Source organism: Protopterus annectens, chromosome 13.part0 (genome assembly GCF_019279795.1).
Source record: "Protopterus annectens isolate FY-2018-M chromosome 13.part0, PAN1.0, whole genome shotgun sequence".
Lineage (NCBI taxonomy): Eukaryota > Metazoa > Chordata > Ceratodontiformes > Protopteridae > Protopterus > Protopterus annectens.
The window spans coordinates 856,854,630-856,875,002 of record NC_056747.1 but is presented as its reverse complement, the minus strand read 5'-3'; the positions used below and the strand labels follow the sequence as shown (position 1 = coordinate 856,875,002).

General features: G+C 40.1%; 1 protein-coding gene across 6 annotated transcripts in view; it reads left to right on the top strand.

Annotated features, from left to right (window-relative positions):
* Positions 1-20,373, top strand: part of ACACA (acetyl-CoA carboxylase alpha) — a 2,143,878-nt gene that overhangs the window by 1,719,190 nt on the left and 404,315 nt on the right. For all 6 annotated transcript variants that reach the window (XM_044054575.1, XM_044054578.1, XM_044054576.1 and 3 more), the window contains one exon: positions 17,699-17,795. In XM_044054575.1, coding sequence (XP_043910510.1) covers positions 17,699-17,795 — 97 coding nt within the window. The remainder of the gene's footprint in view (positions 1-17,698; positions 17,796-20,373) is intronic.

The window sequence follows — 20,373 nt, the reverse complement described above, 5'->3', positions numbered from 1 at the left end:
ATTAATATCAATCTTGTCATGGTAGCAACTTTCTAATTTAATGAGAGCAATATTTTAACAATGTCTCTATTTTTGAGCCTTTGCCCCCCCCCCCCCTCAGTAGTTTAGACTTTATCCTGATTTTTTGAGCTAAGAGGTTGAGGGTTATGCATACAGCTTAATTATAAATGAGTTGCATCTACTGCTTGATTGATCTCTCTCTGTCACACACACACAAACACATGCATGCATGCGCACACACACACACACACACACACACACACACACACACACACATATGTTCCTATTTTTTTTTTATTTATCCATTTGTTTTAATTTTATACTCGCTAAACAGCAAAAGCGCTGCTTAGTGAGTGTAAAATAATGGCTTGATCTGATGTTGTCCTTTTCATTTTTTCCTCAGCTGATGGGTTGGGATCCAACCTGGTATCTAACTCAGACAAATTTACTAGACTCTGGGATCCATCTCTTGAGCTCCTCCCTTTACCTATAATGCCCGGTCACCCTGCAGTACCTCAGCACTCATTTTCCACCTTATCCCATCAGATGTGAATCCTTCTCGCAGAGCTTTGCCATGTAGTTTTTTCTCAGTTAGTGCAATTTCTGTTATAAATTTATTACTGCTTTAACTTTTTTAATCACCTCTTCCTCCCTTACCTTAGTTTTTCATTTTTTTTTGCATTAGGGGTATAGTTTATTTTCCCTTATGCTTCTACCTTAGGTAGTTCTCCAGGCCATTATTGGTACTTCCCTTCTTCGCTCTCTCTCTCTCTCTCTCTCTGTCTTCCTACCAGGGATGTAGCTAGGATTTTCAAATTTGTACTCACAGCTCTCAAACTGCTACCCCCCTCCCCAGCCAAGCTACGGCCATTCTCGTAATTCACAGTTCGCTCTTTTAGTGTCGATGAAGAGGCATTCGCTGTAATGCCTCTTCAGTAATATAATATAGATTCACTCAAACTTGGTTCCTTGAATTGAAAATGAACCTGAAAGTCAGTTCTTTGAAAAATGCAGCATGGTAGTTGGGGTAGAGGATTCATGTTTTTGTTTTCTGTAACTAAGGTACAGGTTTTGAGCTTGAGTAAATTACTAACCAGCTACTACCCCTAACTAGGGTGTTTCATTCACACACACACCCCACCTACCTCTTAGTGCAAGAAATATGGACAAAGCCTAAAATAAACAGGGACAGATATTAAATAATGCTCTCGTGAACTTAGAAAGTTGCTAGAATAACAGGATTTGTGCTAGTATGAGAAAGTTGCTAGAAAAACAGGATTTGTGCTAGTATGAATTTTTCTAAAGGACATGAAGTCTGAAACTCAAAAGTGTCATTATTTAGCAACTTCAGCCTTCAATGATTTTCTAGAAAATCACAAAATTTATGAGGAACAGATAAAAAATATGGGGCAAAAATCTGGGCATTCTGCAAAATTCAGACAGTTGAGAGGTATGCTACCTACCACACACATACACATACCTCTCAGCCTCTTAGAGCAACAAACCCATAAATAAAACTGAGGCAAAGGCCCAAAAATAAAGACTTTTTTTTTTAAATATTGCCCTTATAAATTTAGAAAGATAATAGAATAGTAGTAGGTCTTGCATTAGTATGAATTTTCTGAAAGGTATGAAATCTGAAACTCCAATGTCTGCCATTATTTTCTAACTTCAGTCTTTAATGATTTGCCACTAATTTGTCAGAAAACTGCAATTTTATGAAAAACGGACCAAAATTGTGATGCAAAAATATAAAATTGCCAGACAATACAGCTGGGAACCTGTCAAAGAAGGGACACAATTTTAAGGTTGGGAGGGTGGCCTAATGGTTAAGGTGTTTGCCTTGCAAACACAAGGTGCAGGGTTTGAGTCTCACAAGAGATAATAATATGAGCACTGTTAACTTGAGCAGCTGACAAAATTAGAGAATCTACATGCATTTCTGAAATAAAAGTAATGTATAACTCTGATCATTAGTTATTTATAATTGTAAAGCCTCCACGTTTTCTTCCAAAATTGCTATTTTCTGGAGAGATTATTAGGGGGGAGCAACATTTTGAGCCAAAATTGGGAACAATTGAGAGGTTTGGATATTCCTAATTCTATAAAGCGATTTATTTGCACGTACCTCTCAACCTCTTAATGCAGGAAATCTGGACAAGGCCAAATATATTGGGGGAACATACAAACAGTACTAGAAATTGATCTTGTATAAACTTAAGACAGTTGATAGAATAACAGGTCTTGCTTTAGCATGCATTTTTCTGAAGGTTATGACGTCTGAAACTTAATGTCTGTCATTATTTAGTGACTTCATTCCTAAATGATTTGCCAGAAAAGTTTTATTTTGCTTACAGCATTTACACCAATAAAATATTGCTAAACAAAGCAATGCAGTCTCACAATGAAACTAGACTTAGCATTAAAACTTATCTGCGCTTGAAACTCACATTCATTGAAACAGCATTGAAACCCACATTCAAAGAAAATACATTTTGCCAGTGGCAGATAAAAGATCAACTTTGTGTTGTTTTCAAATCATAGGCCCCTTGCACATGGAACATACGTGCTCTTTGATACACCTTCCTGATTGTATTAAATTATATTCCTTGTACAATACAGTATAGTTGTTAGAGAGCATTTTAAATTTATTGTTTTGAACATTTTTCCAGTAAACAGTGAAACAAAATGCATGCACCAATAATGACAACAGCCCAATTCAGAACATTTCCATCATAAAAGTCTACTCAAACTTCTGCAGTCCACCAGTATCAGTAAATATGCACAATCTCTGAACTAGTAAAAGTCATTGACACAATTCCACATTAAAGAAATCTGTAACTAATGAAGGGGTTGCTGCTAGCAAACAACTTTATATTTCATTGTTTCATCTACAAATAAAGTGCCTGTTGCCCTTGAGGAATAAATTGCCTATATTGCATTAAAAACGTGATACGCTAGTAATATTGCAGTAGGGAATGGATGGCAAACTGATAACAGGTTCATGGTTACTACTAGATATCTTCAGCAAAAAGGACTACAGCATCCACCCCCCTTTACAGCACAGTACAGTATCAGCAATTCAACTACCTACTGTGGGAGAAGAACCCACAGCCTTCTGCATCAAAAGCAAACACACTACCTGTCGTGCTATTAACAATATAAGCAAACTCAGCATAAGCAGCACTAAACTTTAGTTCCCCTGCAGCTTTCAGCTCCTTGTAAAATGTACTCGACACTCAGCTGCATCTCTGAACTTTGCAGCACAAGAAATCTGGAAAAAGCCAACATTTATTGGGGGGGGGCAAAAGCCCAAAAACCAGGGATGCATTTTAAACATTGCTTGTATAATTTTGGAAAGTTGCTAGAATAAAATGCTGTGTTACCACTATGCATGCCTTGAACCCAGAACCATATGCACTGCAGTCAGTGCAACATGCCACTATGCTAACTCAGCAGTTTGAAAAATAGGAAGACTGAAACTTAACGGCTATTAGATAACTCTCAACCTCTTAGCACAAAAAACCTCGACAAACAACAAAAATAATAATGGGAGAATACAACTTCAGTTCTCACTTCTCACCACAACTGGGGAATACAACTTCAGTTCTCAAGATAGCTCACAACTGTTAGAAATAAAAATCTGAACAAAGCTCAGAAATGGTGGTGGTTAGGGACTTTAGGCTCTTCTTACCCTGAAGCCTTACCTCTCAACCTGGAAACATTCAAAATCTGGACAAAGGCCCATGAAAAATAGGTACAAATCTGTACGCTGATTAACATAAAATGATCATACATACTTATGTCAGCCCCACCCACTCCAGTGGAATTGTGGGATACCAACATTCAAAACACAAATTGAAGAGGAGAGAAAGACTGGGAAGTGACAGTCTCAGATAAAATAGCTTCACCTTGGATTCTACTTCTAATGCTGGTCCTCCATATTTTAAATACCTTGAGACATTATATATTACCTCACATTGTCTTATTCTGCCATCCTCTGAAGTAAGAGATCTATAACGCTAATTATTGCCATTTATTAAGTGTAATTCTCCACATATCAGTTTCAGGAGGGCTTAAGAGGGAAAGAACTAAAATTTGAGTCAAAGTCAAGGAAGTTCGTGAAAATCAGGGACAGTTGACAGGCATGGCTTTGGCTGCAAATTGTACAGGTTGTGTAAGTGAGTACCAAAGAGGTTCCAATTCATCCTGAATCGGATTAAGCGGGTAATGGGAGAATGACTCCAGCAATGCTTGGAAGTGCAACGGAAATACTTAAAGTCCCAGATATGTAACTCAGACTCTCCTCCTTGAAACAGAGCTCTTCAGGAGTACACAAGACAGAAAGGAGTCCCTAAACATTGCAATCAAATTCTATACATTTTCTCTATTTAAACTGTGCCTCACCACGTCAGGATATCAAGAACATTGCACAAAGCACTTCTGATTCTTCTTTTCAAAATCCTTGGATATTTATATTAAAAAAAGATCATTACATCTCTCCAATAAAGCAAGGAAGGGTGCACACTAATTACTTTCAATATTACAAGTAAAATAAACATAAAAATGTGAAAGACCCAGCTCATGGATGATTTAAATATTTCTACTGTTTACATGGAAATCTTTTGCTAACTGTAACCTCTAAACGTATGCTTACTTACAGGCTAAAAGTCATCCCATGTTTCTTATTCTCTCTGAAAGAAAGACACCAAAACTTCTGTAAACAAATGAAGCATGACATGATGATTTGTCCGTTATGTAAGGTGATAATTGACATCTATTTGCTCAGTAACTGTGAACATTCAGTTTACAGTCTTTGACTAGCCTCATGAGTTTTAACAACCTGGAGTTGGACTCTTGTGTTTTAATTTCGTTCAATATTTGAAACATGTCATTTGTGAAACCATTTGGTTGTACTGCAATGCTAAATATATTCATTACAAATTCTGTATAAACCCAACAATGATTTATTTGGCCATTCCTGCCGCCAAAAAGGGGAAACAACCTTGCCGACACACACTACTTTCAACCATATCATCAGTTGGGTAAACCAAATGTCATTCAAGAAAGTCAAACTCTGATTGGTAATTGCTTCACCTATCCTACTTTACAGAAAGTTTTACAGTGATATCTCTACTTGTTTCTCCCTTAGAGAGAGAGAGAGAGAGAGAGAGAAAGAAAGAAAGTAATTGTACCCCCTTATCCACAAGATACAGCGATTGAATGCTCATAGAACCCAGATGGGATCCTCTTCAGGGTGTGCAATGTTAATGCTGTTCACACTTCCTGAATTCCTGTGGGTACAAGTCCCTTCACACCGGTCAGTTAAATAAATGGTAAGATACATACTCGCTGACCTGTGCAGGTCACCAGGGACATACCCACCTGCTGATCCTCCTAAGCCAAAGGTGTACACAGGGTCAGTAGCCAGTCACCAGGTAGCAGGTCAAGAGACTGAAAAGAAGCAGTTGTGATCTTGTCATCACACTTAGGGAAATGATCGGCATATAAGGGACACTATAGTACTTGAAGCTGCCTCAGACAGATCAAAACACCAGCACCTGACCTCCTATTTTGAGACATTGCAGCTGAACTAATCTACAGTCCCACCCACTCTATCATGTTTCATTAGAAGTTTATATCTGTCCCATTCAGACCCGTAGCACAAAATTCTATGATTTTGTGTTCCATGCAGCCTTTCAGAGAGTAACATGACTTCATTGCTTTAAGATAAACTTATAATTGTTTTGTGATAAGGATAATATGAATTTACACTGATTTTGTATTTTATTCATTTGCATGGCTATGGTATACGTAGTCCTTAACAGGGCCTGGGAACAACTGCAGCAAAATGTCTTGATGTGCCATTGCAAAGTAGTTTGGCACACTTTTATTTATTTTTAATCTATGTTATATTTACATATTTATGTAGCTCACATTGCAGTCATGATCAGTAATTGTAACAGAGCAGTAACATGTAAGCATCGCATATCAGCATTTACAAAGAATTGCCCTTTTGTAATTGCCGGTATGCAATGCCGGTTACGGTTTGCATTAAACAGCTGAATTTTCAATCCCGGTTGTACAATTTGCCCTCATACAATGAATCCTAATTATAATTGTTCCTTAGTAACTTAATAAGTATATTAAATAAGACAAAAAAGTTGTGATTTCCTGCATTTCTTTTTCTTTAAGCTTGTACACACAATATCAAATCTTTCTGCTAATTTCAAAGCATTTATGCAAACAGTCACACGTACTTGGGCCACATTAATTACTTTTATTAATTTTATTCAAAGTATCGCTGCTGGTATTAAAGCCCTGTCCACACCTTTTTTGTATTACTTATTGATTTAATCTGTGGGTGGACTGACTAACCAATGCAAGCAAATATCTTTTTAGATGAGAGGGTTGAAGGATGGTAGCAGCAAATGCAAATCGATACTGTGGAACTAGCACATTTAAAATGGCCCGAGAGTTTTAACGGTGTCTAGGTCTCGTCTGTCACTTCACCTTTGGAGGAACTTTTGCATAGTTTAATTGGTTCAAATCGGAGGCATTCATTTGTGAAACCCTAGACTATTTAGGGTTGAAGTAGACTCCTAGAATGATGGCACATAAAACAAAAAACGAACAATAACTTCTCTTCCTCTTTAAATAAGTACAGCTGCGAGTTGTGGCCAGACCTGTAACTATAAACAAAATCGCGATTTGAAGGGGCCACACGGGAATTCGTGGAACCCCATTATTTTAGACTCAAAACCGGAAAACTCAGAGGAATTTGATACGGTTGAGAGGTATGCCTGAAGCAAAGGTACAGGGTTTGAGCCTAAACACCTGGTGTGTTATGTGGGGGCATACATACATATACATACACACACACACACACACACACACACACACACACACACACACACACACACACACACACACACACACTTTCCTGCTCTGTTTCACACATACTCTCCTTACCTGATTGCTCCATACTTTCCTGATCTGTTTCCTGCTCACACTCTTATCGGTTAACAATTGTGCCATTCCTGATTCATTTACCGCTCGCAGCCAGCTGGACATGATGTCAGCTCCCATTTGCCTTCACCACAACACCCAGTAAGCATCCTTAAAGAGCCAACGCTTTTTTTTTTTTTTTTTTTTTTTAGTTAAAAAGCTACCGCACCCAGCAAGCATCCTTAAAGAGCCAACGCTTTTTTTTTAAGTTAAAAAGCTACCGCACCCAGCAAGCATCCTTAAAGAGCCAACGCTTTTTTTTTTTTTTTTTTAGTTAAAAAGGTACCCCCCTTCTAAATAAGTTGTACTGAAATCAGTACAGTGCGTATGCCTCCCGACGTCCCTGCTTCCTACCAATCAGAGGACAATTCCTTAACTCTACAATTGTTGGTAGTTCTCCACAATTAAAAAAAAAAAGAAAGAAAGAAAAGCATCCTTCCTTCTGTCTCTGTCAGCCTGTTCTCTTATTGTTGCTATGGCTGACAGTCCCACTGGATTTAAGAAATACACTTCCTGTGTGCAAAAGGTCCCTAATTCTGCTGTTTATTGTCTGTGTGCATCCCGTTTAAATACTGAATGTTCAGTTTGTGCTGGCTTCAGTTCTAGGGCCGTTGGTAACTGACATAAACTGCTCCTAAAGGATTTGTTACCACCCTGTTCTTTATCTTCTTCTCTTTCAGGGGCTCATACCCCTGCAAAAACACTTAAGGCTTCTTTGAAGTCAAAAGAAACTATGAAGCAGTCTCCCACATGCTCTCAAAGTCAGCTTCATCTTCACAGCCTCCTGATCTCCTTTAGAGCTAAAACATAAACAGCCAGATCTGACACCCTCAGATACAACACTTGGCAGGTCTGAGTCTCAGAAGACCCGGTCCCCAGGGTTCTCTCTCGAGCCTGTCTCACCTTGATCCATTCTGCCTTCCTACAAGAGACCCCAAGGAGACAGTCTCAGCCCCAGTCTATTTCCTCTATAAGGTCATGCAGGAGCCTTTCTGAAGCTAAAGTGGATAGGATAATGAGGAAGCTCCTCAGAGCTCAGATTCAGATGGGTGTATCCCACCTCCATCTGCCATCGAATCCATGAGCTTTCCTTCTGTTTCCTACACTGTAGTTTTACCTTCTCTGATATGATCTGCCATTTTGGTGCCTTTGAATCCAAAAACCGTAGAAGTGTCTTCAACGCTGCATCCCTGACTTGTCTGGTACCAATTCCCTTGCACCAGGACGAGTCTCAGAGCCTAAGTATCTTTGCCAGGTCTGGGGGGCTTGGTTCAACTCCGAGGTTGCCAGAACCATCCCTGATCCTCGGGGATTTCGCATTGGACATTTCCGATACAAGTCCTTCCTCGAGGCAGGTATTTGCGCATGTTCAGACATGGTGACATCTGGGGCTTTGGCACCAGTGCGGCCAGTTACAGCTTCTCCCGGCCCTTCTGCTTTCAAGGTGGTAGAGATGGTCTTCTCTCATCTGAGAGACAGAGCTACTCTTTCTTTTTCTTCAGATCCTGCAGCACTGCAGCCATCGGATATGAGCCCTGATACTCACAGACCTATCAGACAGGGACAGTTGGCCCTATCAAGCATCCAGATAGTCCCTGTAGAGAACTTTCCCCTCTGTTCAGACCATCCCACTTAGGAGGTTTCACAATAGAGAATGTGCAAGAGGAGGCACATAGACTCCCCTCAGGATTCTGTCTCAGAAGGCAAGTGACTTTGATGAAGGGGAGGGGTACCCAAGGGCTCCACCAGGTGGTGTCTCCTTTGGCGACATCTTAGAAATCCTCAGGCAGAGAGGTGGTTGGTCCTTTGATTTCCACTCCCAGGAGGAGTCAGTGTTCCTGGAAGCTTTTGGGTCCAGCCCTTCTATGTCTTGGGTGACTCCTCTGGCTGATGAGCTTATCGATCTATTTTCTCACTGGGTGTGGAAGGAACCAGTAGAACCCATCCCCACCATCCTGATAAGTTTCTTCTCTTTTCTAAGGATAGACCCCCTCACTGAAGCAAAGGGGTCCCTGTTGATGCCTTGGTTGTGGTGGCAGCCACTAAGAAAGCACTGGCAAAACACATCTCCTCTGTCCATCCCCCTAACAGAGAGTCCAGGGAGTTGGAGAGATTCGGGAAGTGCATTTATGTCTGTGCGACCTTTGCCTATAGTCATTGAAGTGTTTGGTACATTTAACCAGGCTGCAAAGGGATTTGAATAAAGAGCTTTCCAAATCCCTTTCTGAGTCCATGTATGTGGAGGATCACAAGAAGCTTTCTTCACATCTGGCCACTCAACTATCATCTTTTTTGCTTCCGTGAGGTTGATTTCCCATGCTGCTGAGGGTTCCTCATGGGCAGCGGGTTCAGGCATAACCATAAAGCGACATGCTTGGATGTACTTGTGCGACTTGGTGATGCCCTTCAAGTCTTCATTCATCACTGCTCCTTGTGATGGATCATCCTTGTTTGGCTCCATTGTCAAGGAAACACTTTCTCGGAGTGAGCAGGAGGGAAAGACTTTGTCTGCTGTGGGTGTCCATTTTTCTACCCCTCAGAGATCCTTTTCGAGAAATCAGAGAGGAGGAAGGAAAATATGGTTCTGTAAGTCTCAGGGTCATTTCCAACACTCACAAAGGGATATCTCCCCCAGAGTCAGAGGGGGAATTCTAATGGAAAAAAAACATCCTTGTGCCAGAGGAAGCCAGCAATATCAGGGTTTCCAAGACTCATTCTCAGATGAATCCTGTCAGTGCTCCTGAAAGTTTGCCTGATTGCTCATCTCTGGAGGCAAGTTGGGGGGATGCTTGTCTCTGCACCCAGATTTATGGGCATCAGTCACAAAAGATAGTTGGGTGCTGAGAATCACATCCAGTGGTTATTCCACACCATTTTTGCAAAATCCCCCAAACAAAAAAAAGAAGACTGCCTGATGTTCCACCCAGTCAGAGAGAGGCAGCAGCTCAAGAAATTCAAAACTTCTAGACAAAATAGTCTTCCAGGAGGTCCCACCAGGCCACAGAGAATTTGGAACCTGCTCAAGATTCTTTATAGTGTCAGAGAAGACAGGGGACCCGAGACCAATTCTGGACTTCTGCAGACTGAAGCAATTTGTAAAAAGTTCAGAATGGTTAAAGTTCAGTCCACTCTACTATTTCTATGAATGGCAGATTGGATTTGCTCCATTGATCTTCAGGATGCGTCCTATCACATCAAGGTGGACAGATGCTCTCAAAGATACCTGCACATTTGGCTGGGGGCCAGTCACTATCAGATCAGACCCCTGCCCTTTGGTTTTTCCACAGTCCCCAAGTTGTTTACCAAATGTATGGCAGTGGTAGCTGCTCACTTGAGACTGCTAGGATTCCAAGTGTTTCCATAACTTAATAACTGGCTCCTCAATGTCCCAACCAGGCATCTCCTTGAGAAACCCAGAGACTATTTTCTCCAGTTATGTCAATCTCTAGACATCTAAGTTAACTTTTGCAAGTCACATTTTCAGTCCCTTTAGAACCCAGAGTTCATAGGTGCTCATTTGGACACAGTTGGTCAGATAACCTCCCTTCCACTGAACAGAATAGGGAGCATCAGGCTTCAAGTCGAACAAGTTATCTCGCACCTTTCTCCTCCAGCCAGACTGATTCTTCAGACTTTAGGGTCAATAGCAGCAGCCATAACCTTGGCTCCTGTGACCCACTTTTATATGCACATTCTTCAATGGACATTAGCTATTCAGTGGTCAGTTCTTCATCATCCCATGTCTTCACCAGCCAAACTTACTCAAGTATGCAAAGAACACCTACTTTGGTGGATTCAGTTGGATGAGGTTTCTCAAGGCTGTCCTTCTGTCTTTCCTCCCCCAGTAGCCATGGTAACCATAGATGCCTCCCAACTGGGGTGGGGGACATTTCTTGGAAGGACAGTCCAAGGCACATGATCCCCAGAAGAGATCAATTCATGCATTGATGTCCTAGAGAAGAGAGTATTGCAGGCCTTCCAGGATGCCCTTTCTATTGGGGCAGTTGTGATTCAAACCAAGAACATGTCTGTGGTTTGGTACACCAGCAAAAAGGGGGAACCAAACTTGTCCTCTTTGGCGAGAAGCATTGAGAGTGTGGCAGTGGGTGATCTCCTCCAGCCACTTTCTTATGGTAATGCACATTCCAGGGGAAACCAGTGTGCTAAGAGACAAATTCAGCAGGTCTATTCTGATGCCTCAAAAGTGGTCTCTCAGTCGGTTAGTGGCAGAGAGTATTTTCTTTCGATGGGGTTAACTTGCCGCGATCTGTTGCATCTCCCCACAACAATAAATGCATCAAATTGTTTGGCCTGATCCCCCTTCCAAGAGAGTCACTAAGAGATGCTGCAGTCCACATTTGGCAATCTGGTCTCCTTTACGCTCATCCCCTGATACCTCTAATTCATAAATTCTTACAGAAGGCACTTCAGTTGAAGAACACGGTTATCCTCATTACCCCCTTTTGGCCTCATCAAGTGTAATTCCCTTTCTTTTTGTCTCACCTTAGATATCATCCCTGGATACTGGACCCCAATCCAGACCTTATCTGTCATCCCATGGGGATGGATCACCCAGAAATTACAGGCCTCAAGCTGACCACCTGATTTCTCCAATTCCACTGATGGTTAGACAGCTCAGGCTTTCCTCCTGACAAATTTTGCTGTCTTCCCGGAAGGCCTCTACAAGAAAATTCTACAAAAGTAAATGGAAGAGATTCTCTGTTTGGGCTCTACCAAAGGAAATAGACCCCCTTCACTGCCCTGTTTTGGCTTTCCTAGAGTTTTTAGCATATTTTCTTTTCAAGAAAGGGCTAGTTTCTCTACTATTAAAGTGCACTTGGCAACGATATATAATTTTCTTTCACGTGAAAACACTTCCTCTTTAGCTTCATCAAAATTGTTTGAGGCTTTCCTTAACGGTACTTTTTTGCTTAGGGGCCCAGTGAAAGACCCACCATCCTGGGATTTAACAGTTGTGCTGTAAGGTCTGACTCAGAGTCTTTTCAACCATTGGATAGATCTGACTTAAAATTTTTATGTTAAAAAACTTCTTTTTTAGTGGCCATTACATCTGTGAGAAGAGTATCTGAGCTCCAGGCGTTCTCTTCCAAATCTCCATATTTGATTTTCCACAAAGATAGTTATCTTACAAACCAATCCATCCTTCTTGACTAAAGTAGCTTCAGAAGCAAATATTAACCAAGCAATTAATTTGCCTGTTTTCTTTCCCAGCTTTGGTAATAAAGGTGAATACATGCTTCATCTCTTGGATATTCATAGATATTTTTGCTTTTATCTCCATAGAACAAAAGATTTCAGAAAGACATATAAATTGTTTGTCTCATTCTCCCCCAACAAATTGGGTAAACCAGTTTCTAAAGTTACCTTAACCAGTTGGATGACAGACCGCATATCCTTTGTTAACAGTAAATGAGGTTTGTCCTTACCCAGACCTCCTAAAGCACACTCCGTCAGATCCATAGCTACATTACATCTTCTGGTCTAGGACTTCTTTTGATGACATTTGTATTGCAGCTACTCAGTCTAATGCTCATACTTTTATTGCTCATTACAAATTGGATTTGACTTCCAGAAGCAGGGCTGTGTTTGGCTGTGCAGTACTCCAGAATATCCCTCCATGAGGGCCACCCCAAGGTTCATGTAATTGGGGACTGTGTCCCATCAGTTGAGAAATGAATAAAAAGGACAACATCAGATATTAAAGTTATGCACTCACCATAACTATGCATTTGTGTTGTCCATTTTCATTCTTTCTCAACTTCCCACCCTCCTTTCCCCCTTCCCTTTTACTCCTGGAGTGATGTGGTTGTTGTGGAACCTCTGTTCCAGGTTTGAACCCCAGCATACTCTCTCGCACACAGACCTAAACCCACACATACACTTTTCTTTCTTTCTTTTTTTTTAATTTTTGTTTTGATTTTACACTCGCTAAACAGCAAAAGTGCTGCTTAGCAAATGTAAAATAATGGCGGCCATTAGTTCCATTACAGTCCAAGCTCCACAGCAGCTTAATATACTGACATCAAGTGGCAGACACTTGTATCAGCAGGCATTACTTATACATTATCACCCTGGTGTAGAACGTTCATTCTACAATCAGGGTGCTGATGTGTACAGGTCGCCCATGCTCTAATATAGTAAAACAAATGACACCTCAAAGTAGTTAAAAGAAGCCAATGTACTGGTTAATAGTACAACATGCATGAAGATAAAGATTGCATAATTTGTGATATAACGACTGATTTAAAAAAAAAATCACTATTCATTACAAAAATTCTGAATATGGCATCTGGCATGGTGGCTTTTTTTGGGGGGATTGCATAATGTTTAAGGTGTTTGCCTCATTGGCACAAGGTGCAGAGTTTGATTCTAATTTAGGTTTATTACCTATGCTTAAAATGACCTATCATGACAGTTAGCCTAGTAATCACCTTTGAACCCAGATAAGCAACCCAGCTACATAGAGAGCTTCTTGAGGGGATTAGGGATGATAAAAAGATGTCTGCGTGCCTCTTCCAGAGGAGAGAGTTACAGTGTGTGTCCCAACTGTATGCTCAGCATACAATTCCGACTGGAGTTGAGTGGATGCTGTGACATCCTTTTTCTGGGTCAGTGATCAGGGAGTTTCACTCCTCACCACAGACACCGATGAGGGATATTCACTTGGAACAAGGATAGATGCACACAGTATTTTTAGATGCAACTCTCTGCACCAAACACAGTTTCCTTTAAGAACACACAGGGAACACACTCCCATCCTGGGGCTTGGTTTACCTGTCTCTCTCTCTCTCCAAGCTCCAAATAAGACTCCCCAGTGACATAACTGTAGAGCTGAGTCCTCAGCCGAATGTCCCAAGCCATGTCTTCCACCATCCTCTCTGTGAAACCAGTGTTCTGTGTCCATGCTCCAAGTAGTTGACAGACACACTCTTTGAGAGCTGATTTTTACAGACACACACACACACACACACACACACACACACACACACACACACACACACACACCTGGGAAAGCCTGGCACAGATTTACCAGCTATGCATGTCTGCTCAGACTATAAGGTATATACTGCCACCAGAACACTCGAAAACCAGCTACTCTAAAGCTATTACTAGGGTGTCCAATTATACTTAGTAAAATTAATACTAATACAAATGACAATGTTTGACCAATGCAGCAAGGGTTTCAGGAGTGGCCACAGTGTCACCAAACAAATATAAATACTCTCAAAAGTTAATATATTCTCTAAAAGACCAGCCACAATGAAAAGTTTAAATATATTTAATAATAAATAATAAAAGAGCATGACAATACTAAATATCTATTTACAATAAACACCAGAGTTTTAGTCACAGGAAATATTGAAAATAACACAGATGGATAGATTTACACAGATACAGAAAAAACTGTACTTAACTAATGTCACTATGTTTACCTGACTGATCTAAAGAATTACTATTCCCTGGTTACTTACTAAAGCAAGGCAAGATGAATTGGGTGAATGATCCTTCTTTGTCAGGTGTTAAAAACAGACTGGCCGGAGACTTCTGTCTCATCGAGTATTAAAACAGAATTTCAATGCTGGATTACAGAATGACATCACATACATCTGGCCATCTGACATCTGGATCCCACACTACCCACCTTTACTAGAAAATGAACTAGAATCTAGCCCTTATGTGTCATAATACACACTCATAGAGCTTTGTCAAGATGTGTTATAGCATCTGGAAGCTATAAAACCATTTGAAAACTTCCACCCTTCCAAGGTAGCAATTAGTGCACCCCTAAGGACAATACACTAAGATTCCTTGTCCTGGTTTTCACAGTCATTTCGTCCCTGGCTGCAATCAGAACTCCAAGAAACAATCACTGTTGCCTAAACCAGGTAATTTAATTTCAGACTATTTTTCAAAGTTAGCTGGACTGAGATTAACCTCTTCTTTTCCAGTATCCTCTGTTACAATATATTAATTTCAACAGTTACAGTGCAGTCTGACATACAGGTGTATTTCTTTTCTCTCCAGCAGAATCTACTGTTGGTACATTTTTAACACAAACAGCATTACATATACATTTTTAACACAAACATCTGTACAAATAAGTTTAATATACAAATGGCATATAATTCTTTACAAAACTACAGCTAGCTATGCTGGCATATGTTGCACTTCCATGACCCTACTTCTCCTGGCATAGCTGACAATACCTCACATCATCACAGTGCCATCTACCCACAAGACGGGGGCGGGTGGAGTTAGGTGGTAGCATCACTCATAGAACCTAGTGATAAGCTCTTGCACCACCCAGTTGTACACCCACTACTTGAGATTTTGTCGTATATGGGAGGTGTTAAGAAAATAACCTGTGATTGCTCTCTGGATGATAGCCATTCTGCTGTCTTACTATCTTCGTATAATGGGGAACAAATAGGTGATAGCAGTTCTGCCAGTGACTTTATGGAACAAGTAACTCAGGGGTAATATCAAACAGCATGGTGCTGTAGGCAGTGTCTTACAACTGAGGCCCACTGGGACCATCATTTATATGCTGCCATTATACAGACAGTAGGAAAGCAGGTTTTGGGGTTCTTATTGCCTCAGCACAACACATAAACTATTCACTGATTTGTACTCCTTATAAGTATGTTAATTTAGGTTTACTGCTGCTTGCTGTCACATAATATAATTTTATTAATTTTAAGTGTTTTTCTTACACTTGAGACCTCTAATAATGCCATTGTCAAATTTATTCCTATTAGTCTTGTATGAAATGTGTTCCTCCATTTCAAGTCACCAGCCCAGTGATGTGGGTTACATGTGTGTTGTCCAAGGAAGCGGGGAAGAGAGAGAGAGCCCGAGAGTCACCATTGCTTTACAAAGAAGGCAAGGAACTTCCTGCTGTTATGGTCCCACATCCCATGTGCATGCATGCTGTGGTCCAAGCGGTAAGATTTGCAATGATCCCTTTGTGAGGGATGTTCTCCTCTCAAATAGCAATGTCATTTTGGACACTATCCTCTCTTAAATGGGTGCATTCCTGGTGATCTCTGTTTTGCCATGGAGACTTCACTACTAGGAGTACACCTCCAAGCATGCACTTCCTGACCTTTCCCATTTGGGAGATACGAGCAAGCAAAGCCTTTTCATTCTTCTTAACCCTTGTCAGTTTCTTCAGTGCACTTGCTCACTAATCAAAATTGGTAAGACTAGATTGTACTCCTTTGAGCTAGCTGTTAGAGCAAGCATGATAATATGCCTTTGTGAGAGATGTAGTTCTAAGATTCCAGCACTGGTTTAGGGTACCTACAATTAGCAGTGCTAGTAATAAGTTAATATTTAAGTGTGTGGAATGCCAGCTTCTTTTACATTTGGCATACTGCTATATCTGTGTATACTTGGCAGGCTTTGCTCTTCACAGGTGGAGTTAAATGAAAGATAGTGTTGTGAAATGTGCCTATAGAGTTTAGTGCTCTAACTGCTTTAACTGAATGCCCGGTCTGGATGACACCTGGCTTTAATGATTGATGTGTTAGGACTAGACCTACTTCTAACACTTGCACTGTGTTTGTGTGTGTGTTCATGCACACATTTGTGCATCTTTTGTGTGTGTGTGTGTGTGTGTGTGTGTGTGTGTGTGTGTGTGTGTGTGTGTGTGTGTGTGTGTGTGTCTGTGTCTGTGTCTGTGTCTGTGTCCAAGGGCATAGGGCTGATCCAGGTTGAAACACAGTGAGGTAGTTCTCCGAGCATTTTGGCAGCCACTCTTACTGATGCAGTCCTACACAATGGTAGGGTAGTAATCATGAAAGAACAAACCACTAAATGTGAAAAAAAATCATCAGTATAACTTATTTACGGATGTTATGTGTCAAGTTAAATAGGATCGCAAATACAAGCATGCTGGGTGAGATGCATTTATTACCTACAGTCATGACCCAAAACAATCTCATAATATTAGACTCTTCAGCATTCTCAGTGATTGGTGTAGTAGGTAACACTTGAATGAACACCATGTAGTTCAGACCCTGGAATGAACAAATAAAATGACAAATTATGTAAGCAGCACAGGAATAGAATTAAAGTGGCTGTAGCCAGTAAGTCGATTATTTGGAATTATGTGTCCCATGAGATATTAGTCTTTCTTACCTTATTATAGCAATAATTGCACCAGTAGATTGTTACTGGAGTAATGTGCTCTGTTTTTGGTGAACTGTTTTTGCTGCACTAAGAATGATATTTTTATCTTGTTCTTTTATCTCTGGCGGACTTCTTTTAGCCGAGTTGTTTTTATTGGAGGTCCTCTGATGTCCTTAAAGGAATGTACTTACCAGCTAAAGGCTGGTGGAAAAAAAATTAAACATTTTTAGAAAGAGCAATACAGGGGTTATAAAATGCAGAGCTGGAAGTCTTTAATTTTGTTAATACAATATACAGGATTTTCAAAATCCAGTAATTTTAAAATGTTTATATTAAATGAAAATGTTAAGTGCCGTTTTCAGACTTCATTTGCTTGACTGAAACTTAATAAATAATAAATACCTGTATGTACTGTGTATTTCTGTTGTACATGTTCATTGCTGTAAATGGGTTAAAGGAGAAGATAATGTACTGTGCTAACAAGAAATAAAAATATTATTTTAATGCTTTTGTTTTATGTTTCTGTTTATTTTAGGCTAGGAGGAATACCAGTAGGCGTGGTTGCTGTTGAAACTAGAACAGTGGAGTTAACAGTCCCAGCAGACCCTGCCAATCTGGATTCTGAAGCTAAGGTACTTCACACATTTCCTTCTCATCTTTCTTTCTGTTTGATAGTAGCTTTTGGTCATAGTCTCACTGGCTCCAAGTGCTTCTTTCTCTTGGTTGTGCATATTTTATGTATTAAAATCACACACACTAGGTCACTGTTTCTTCCATGTGGATTGAGCTGCTTGAAATTTCTAGAATCCACTCACTTCACAAGGCAGACTCTGAGGTTTGTTTTGTATGTGATCGGGTTGCCGGTGATTTGGGATGTACAGTGGACAGGAACATCACACGTGTGGATCTAGTTTATTGTTCCACTTGGTATGTTTGACATCCTGAGACCATCATTTTTATTTCTATTATAGTTAATTAGTTAGTTAACCAACTACATCAGCTGAACCAAAGATCTGTTTTATTTAAGGCCTGTGAAAAGGCAAGAATACAACAGCTGCATATTAGGTCAAGTGTTACAAACTTGTCAGTACTGTTGCATGCATACATTCTTCTAATTTGGTAATTAACTACATTTGACTCATGGTAATGCATCAGTAGTCTCTAATTAAAAGAATGTTTCTTAGGTGTGTCAACAAATATACAGTCCTCAGCAAGTAGAATTATAAAACGATATATATGCTAACATATATTGTCCTTTATTAAATTACAAGTACGTGAAACAAATACCAAACTATCAATGATTTCTTGTAGGTGGAGTGACTAAGGGAAGGACCATAGATACGCAGTATTATCTGTATATCGTATTAGTTAGACATGCTGCTAAGTACATTTATACCTAATAAATTGTTTTGGCCACACAAATAGATCAAATAAGATCTTACAGCCAGTATAGCTCATGTAATAGCTTCTGAGTATCCCGAAAATCTTTCTTCTCAGAATGTCCTTGAAGACAGAAGAGTCTGACACTCTCCTGATTGGCTCTGATTAGATATTAGATTTTGCAAGCAATGGACAAAAATATGAGGTTTCTGTTCTTCTTATTTTGTGGTGGCATTTGCATTTGTTTTAGAACAGTGATACTGCCATTTGTTCATGCTGTCTTCAGCTGACTTGATCAAATGTTATTACAAAAGTAGCCGTATTATAAAAGATGAAAGAATTATGATTCTCAAGGAAATAAATATCCCTATGATAATTAGCCGCCTTACTTATCTAATGAAATTATTGCCATGTGTATCTCCATGGGATATTCACATGTCCAGCATTTCTGTCTGTCCTTTTGTTTGATAGCTCAGACTTACTCACAGCTCTGGTCACAGATTTAATTGTGGGATTCTAAAGGACTTGTTTCAGAAAGGTTGCCCCATCTACATATTTTTCTAAGCTACATACTTATCCTATTAAGCAAGTTGAGGCCATGATCCCACTCTCTTCACCCACTATGGCTATTGTGTAGATTGTTAGGCACTAATATATTTGTGCTTTAGTACCAAGAAGCTTCTGCCTGTGTTCAGAAAGCATAAGCACCATTGAAATGCTGGTAGCAACAGGAACCAGAAAATGTTTTTGGTCCATATGTGTGTGTGTGTTTGTCTGTACATGTGTATGTATGTGTGTGTATGTATATATATATATATATATCTATATATATATATATATATATCTAGACACACACACATGCATATATATGTGTGTGTGTGTGTGTGTGTGTGTGTGTGTGTGTGTGTGTGTGTGTGTGTGTGTGTGTGTGTGTGTGTGTGTGTAATTGCTTCTCCTGTCAGCCTTATTTGGGCTCTGACTGTGCCCTAGATGAACTAGGTTCAGTTTTAACAGCCTGAGCAGTGATGGAGCTCTCTGGAGAGGGATGAGAACTAGTGGCCGAAGCTGCCTTGTCTGTTATGAGGTGGAAGGGAAAAGGTTTATATACAAGATCCCTGATATTAGTCGACTGGTTAAAATTGACAACTGTTTTGTTGATACGCTTTGGCTGACAAATCAGATAGTTGACAGTTGTCCAGGATCACTACAGTGCTGAGGATGGAGAATATGCCCTTTGTCTGGTATTGCGAGATCTCATAGTTAGAATATAGAAGAAGACGTGGGTGCAGAGGGGCTTGCCTACTGCAGGGAAAAAAAATTATATTTTCCTTTTACATGTTCCGAAGCAATGCTTAGGAGCATGCATGTTAGAGTTTTGATTTTTTTTTCTTCAGTTTGTTGTCGATCTTTTTGTATCAGTCTACTGAAGTTTAGATTAACTTCAGTAGATCCATAGAGAGATATGTATGGGTCCCCTTCAGTATTTAACTTTTTGGAAAGTCCAAATTCATATGGTCGAGCCCATAAGATCGACTTTTGGAAAGGTCAGCATCCTCTGTGGAGATCATGGTACAGTGGGAATCAAGGACTTTATCTTTTCCCCATTATAGTACGATAGCAGAGTTGATATATATAATTAGCAGGATATGGGGGGTGCAGGGGGGCTTGCCACCTACAAAAACACAGATTTTTGTTATGTTTTTAGTTTTCGAAGTTACAGAACTTCCATCATAAGGTCATGACCATATGCAGTTTGAAGTTCCATAACACACACACACACACACACACACACACACACACACACACACACACACACACACTCCCTTATCG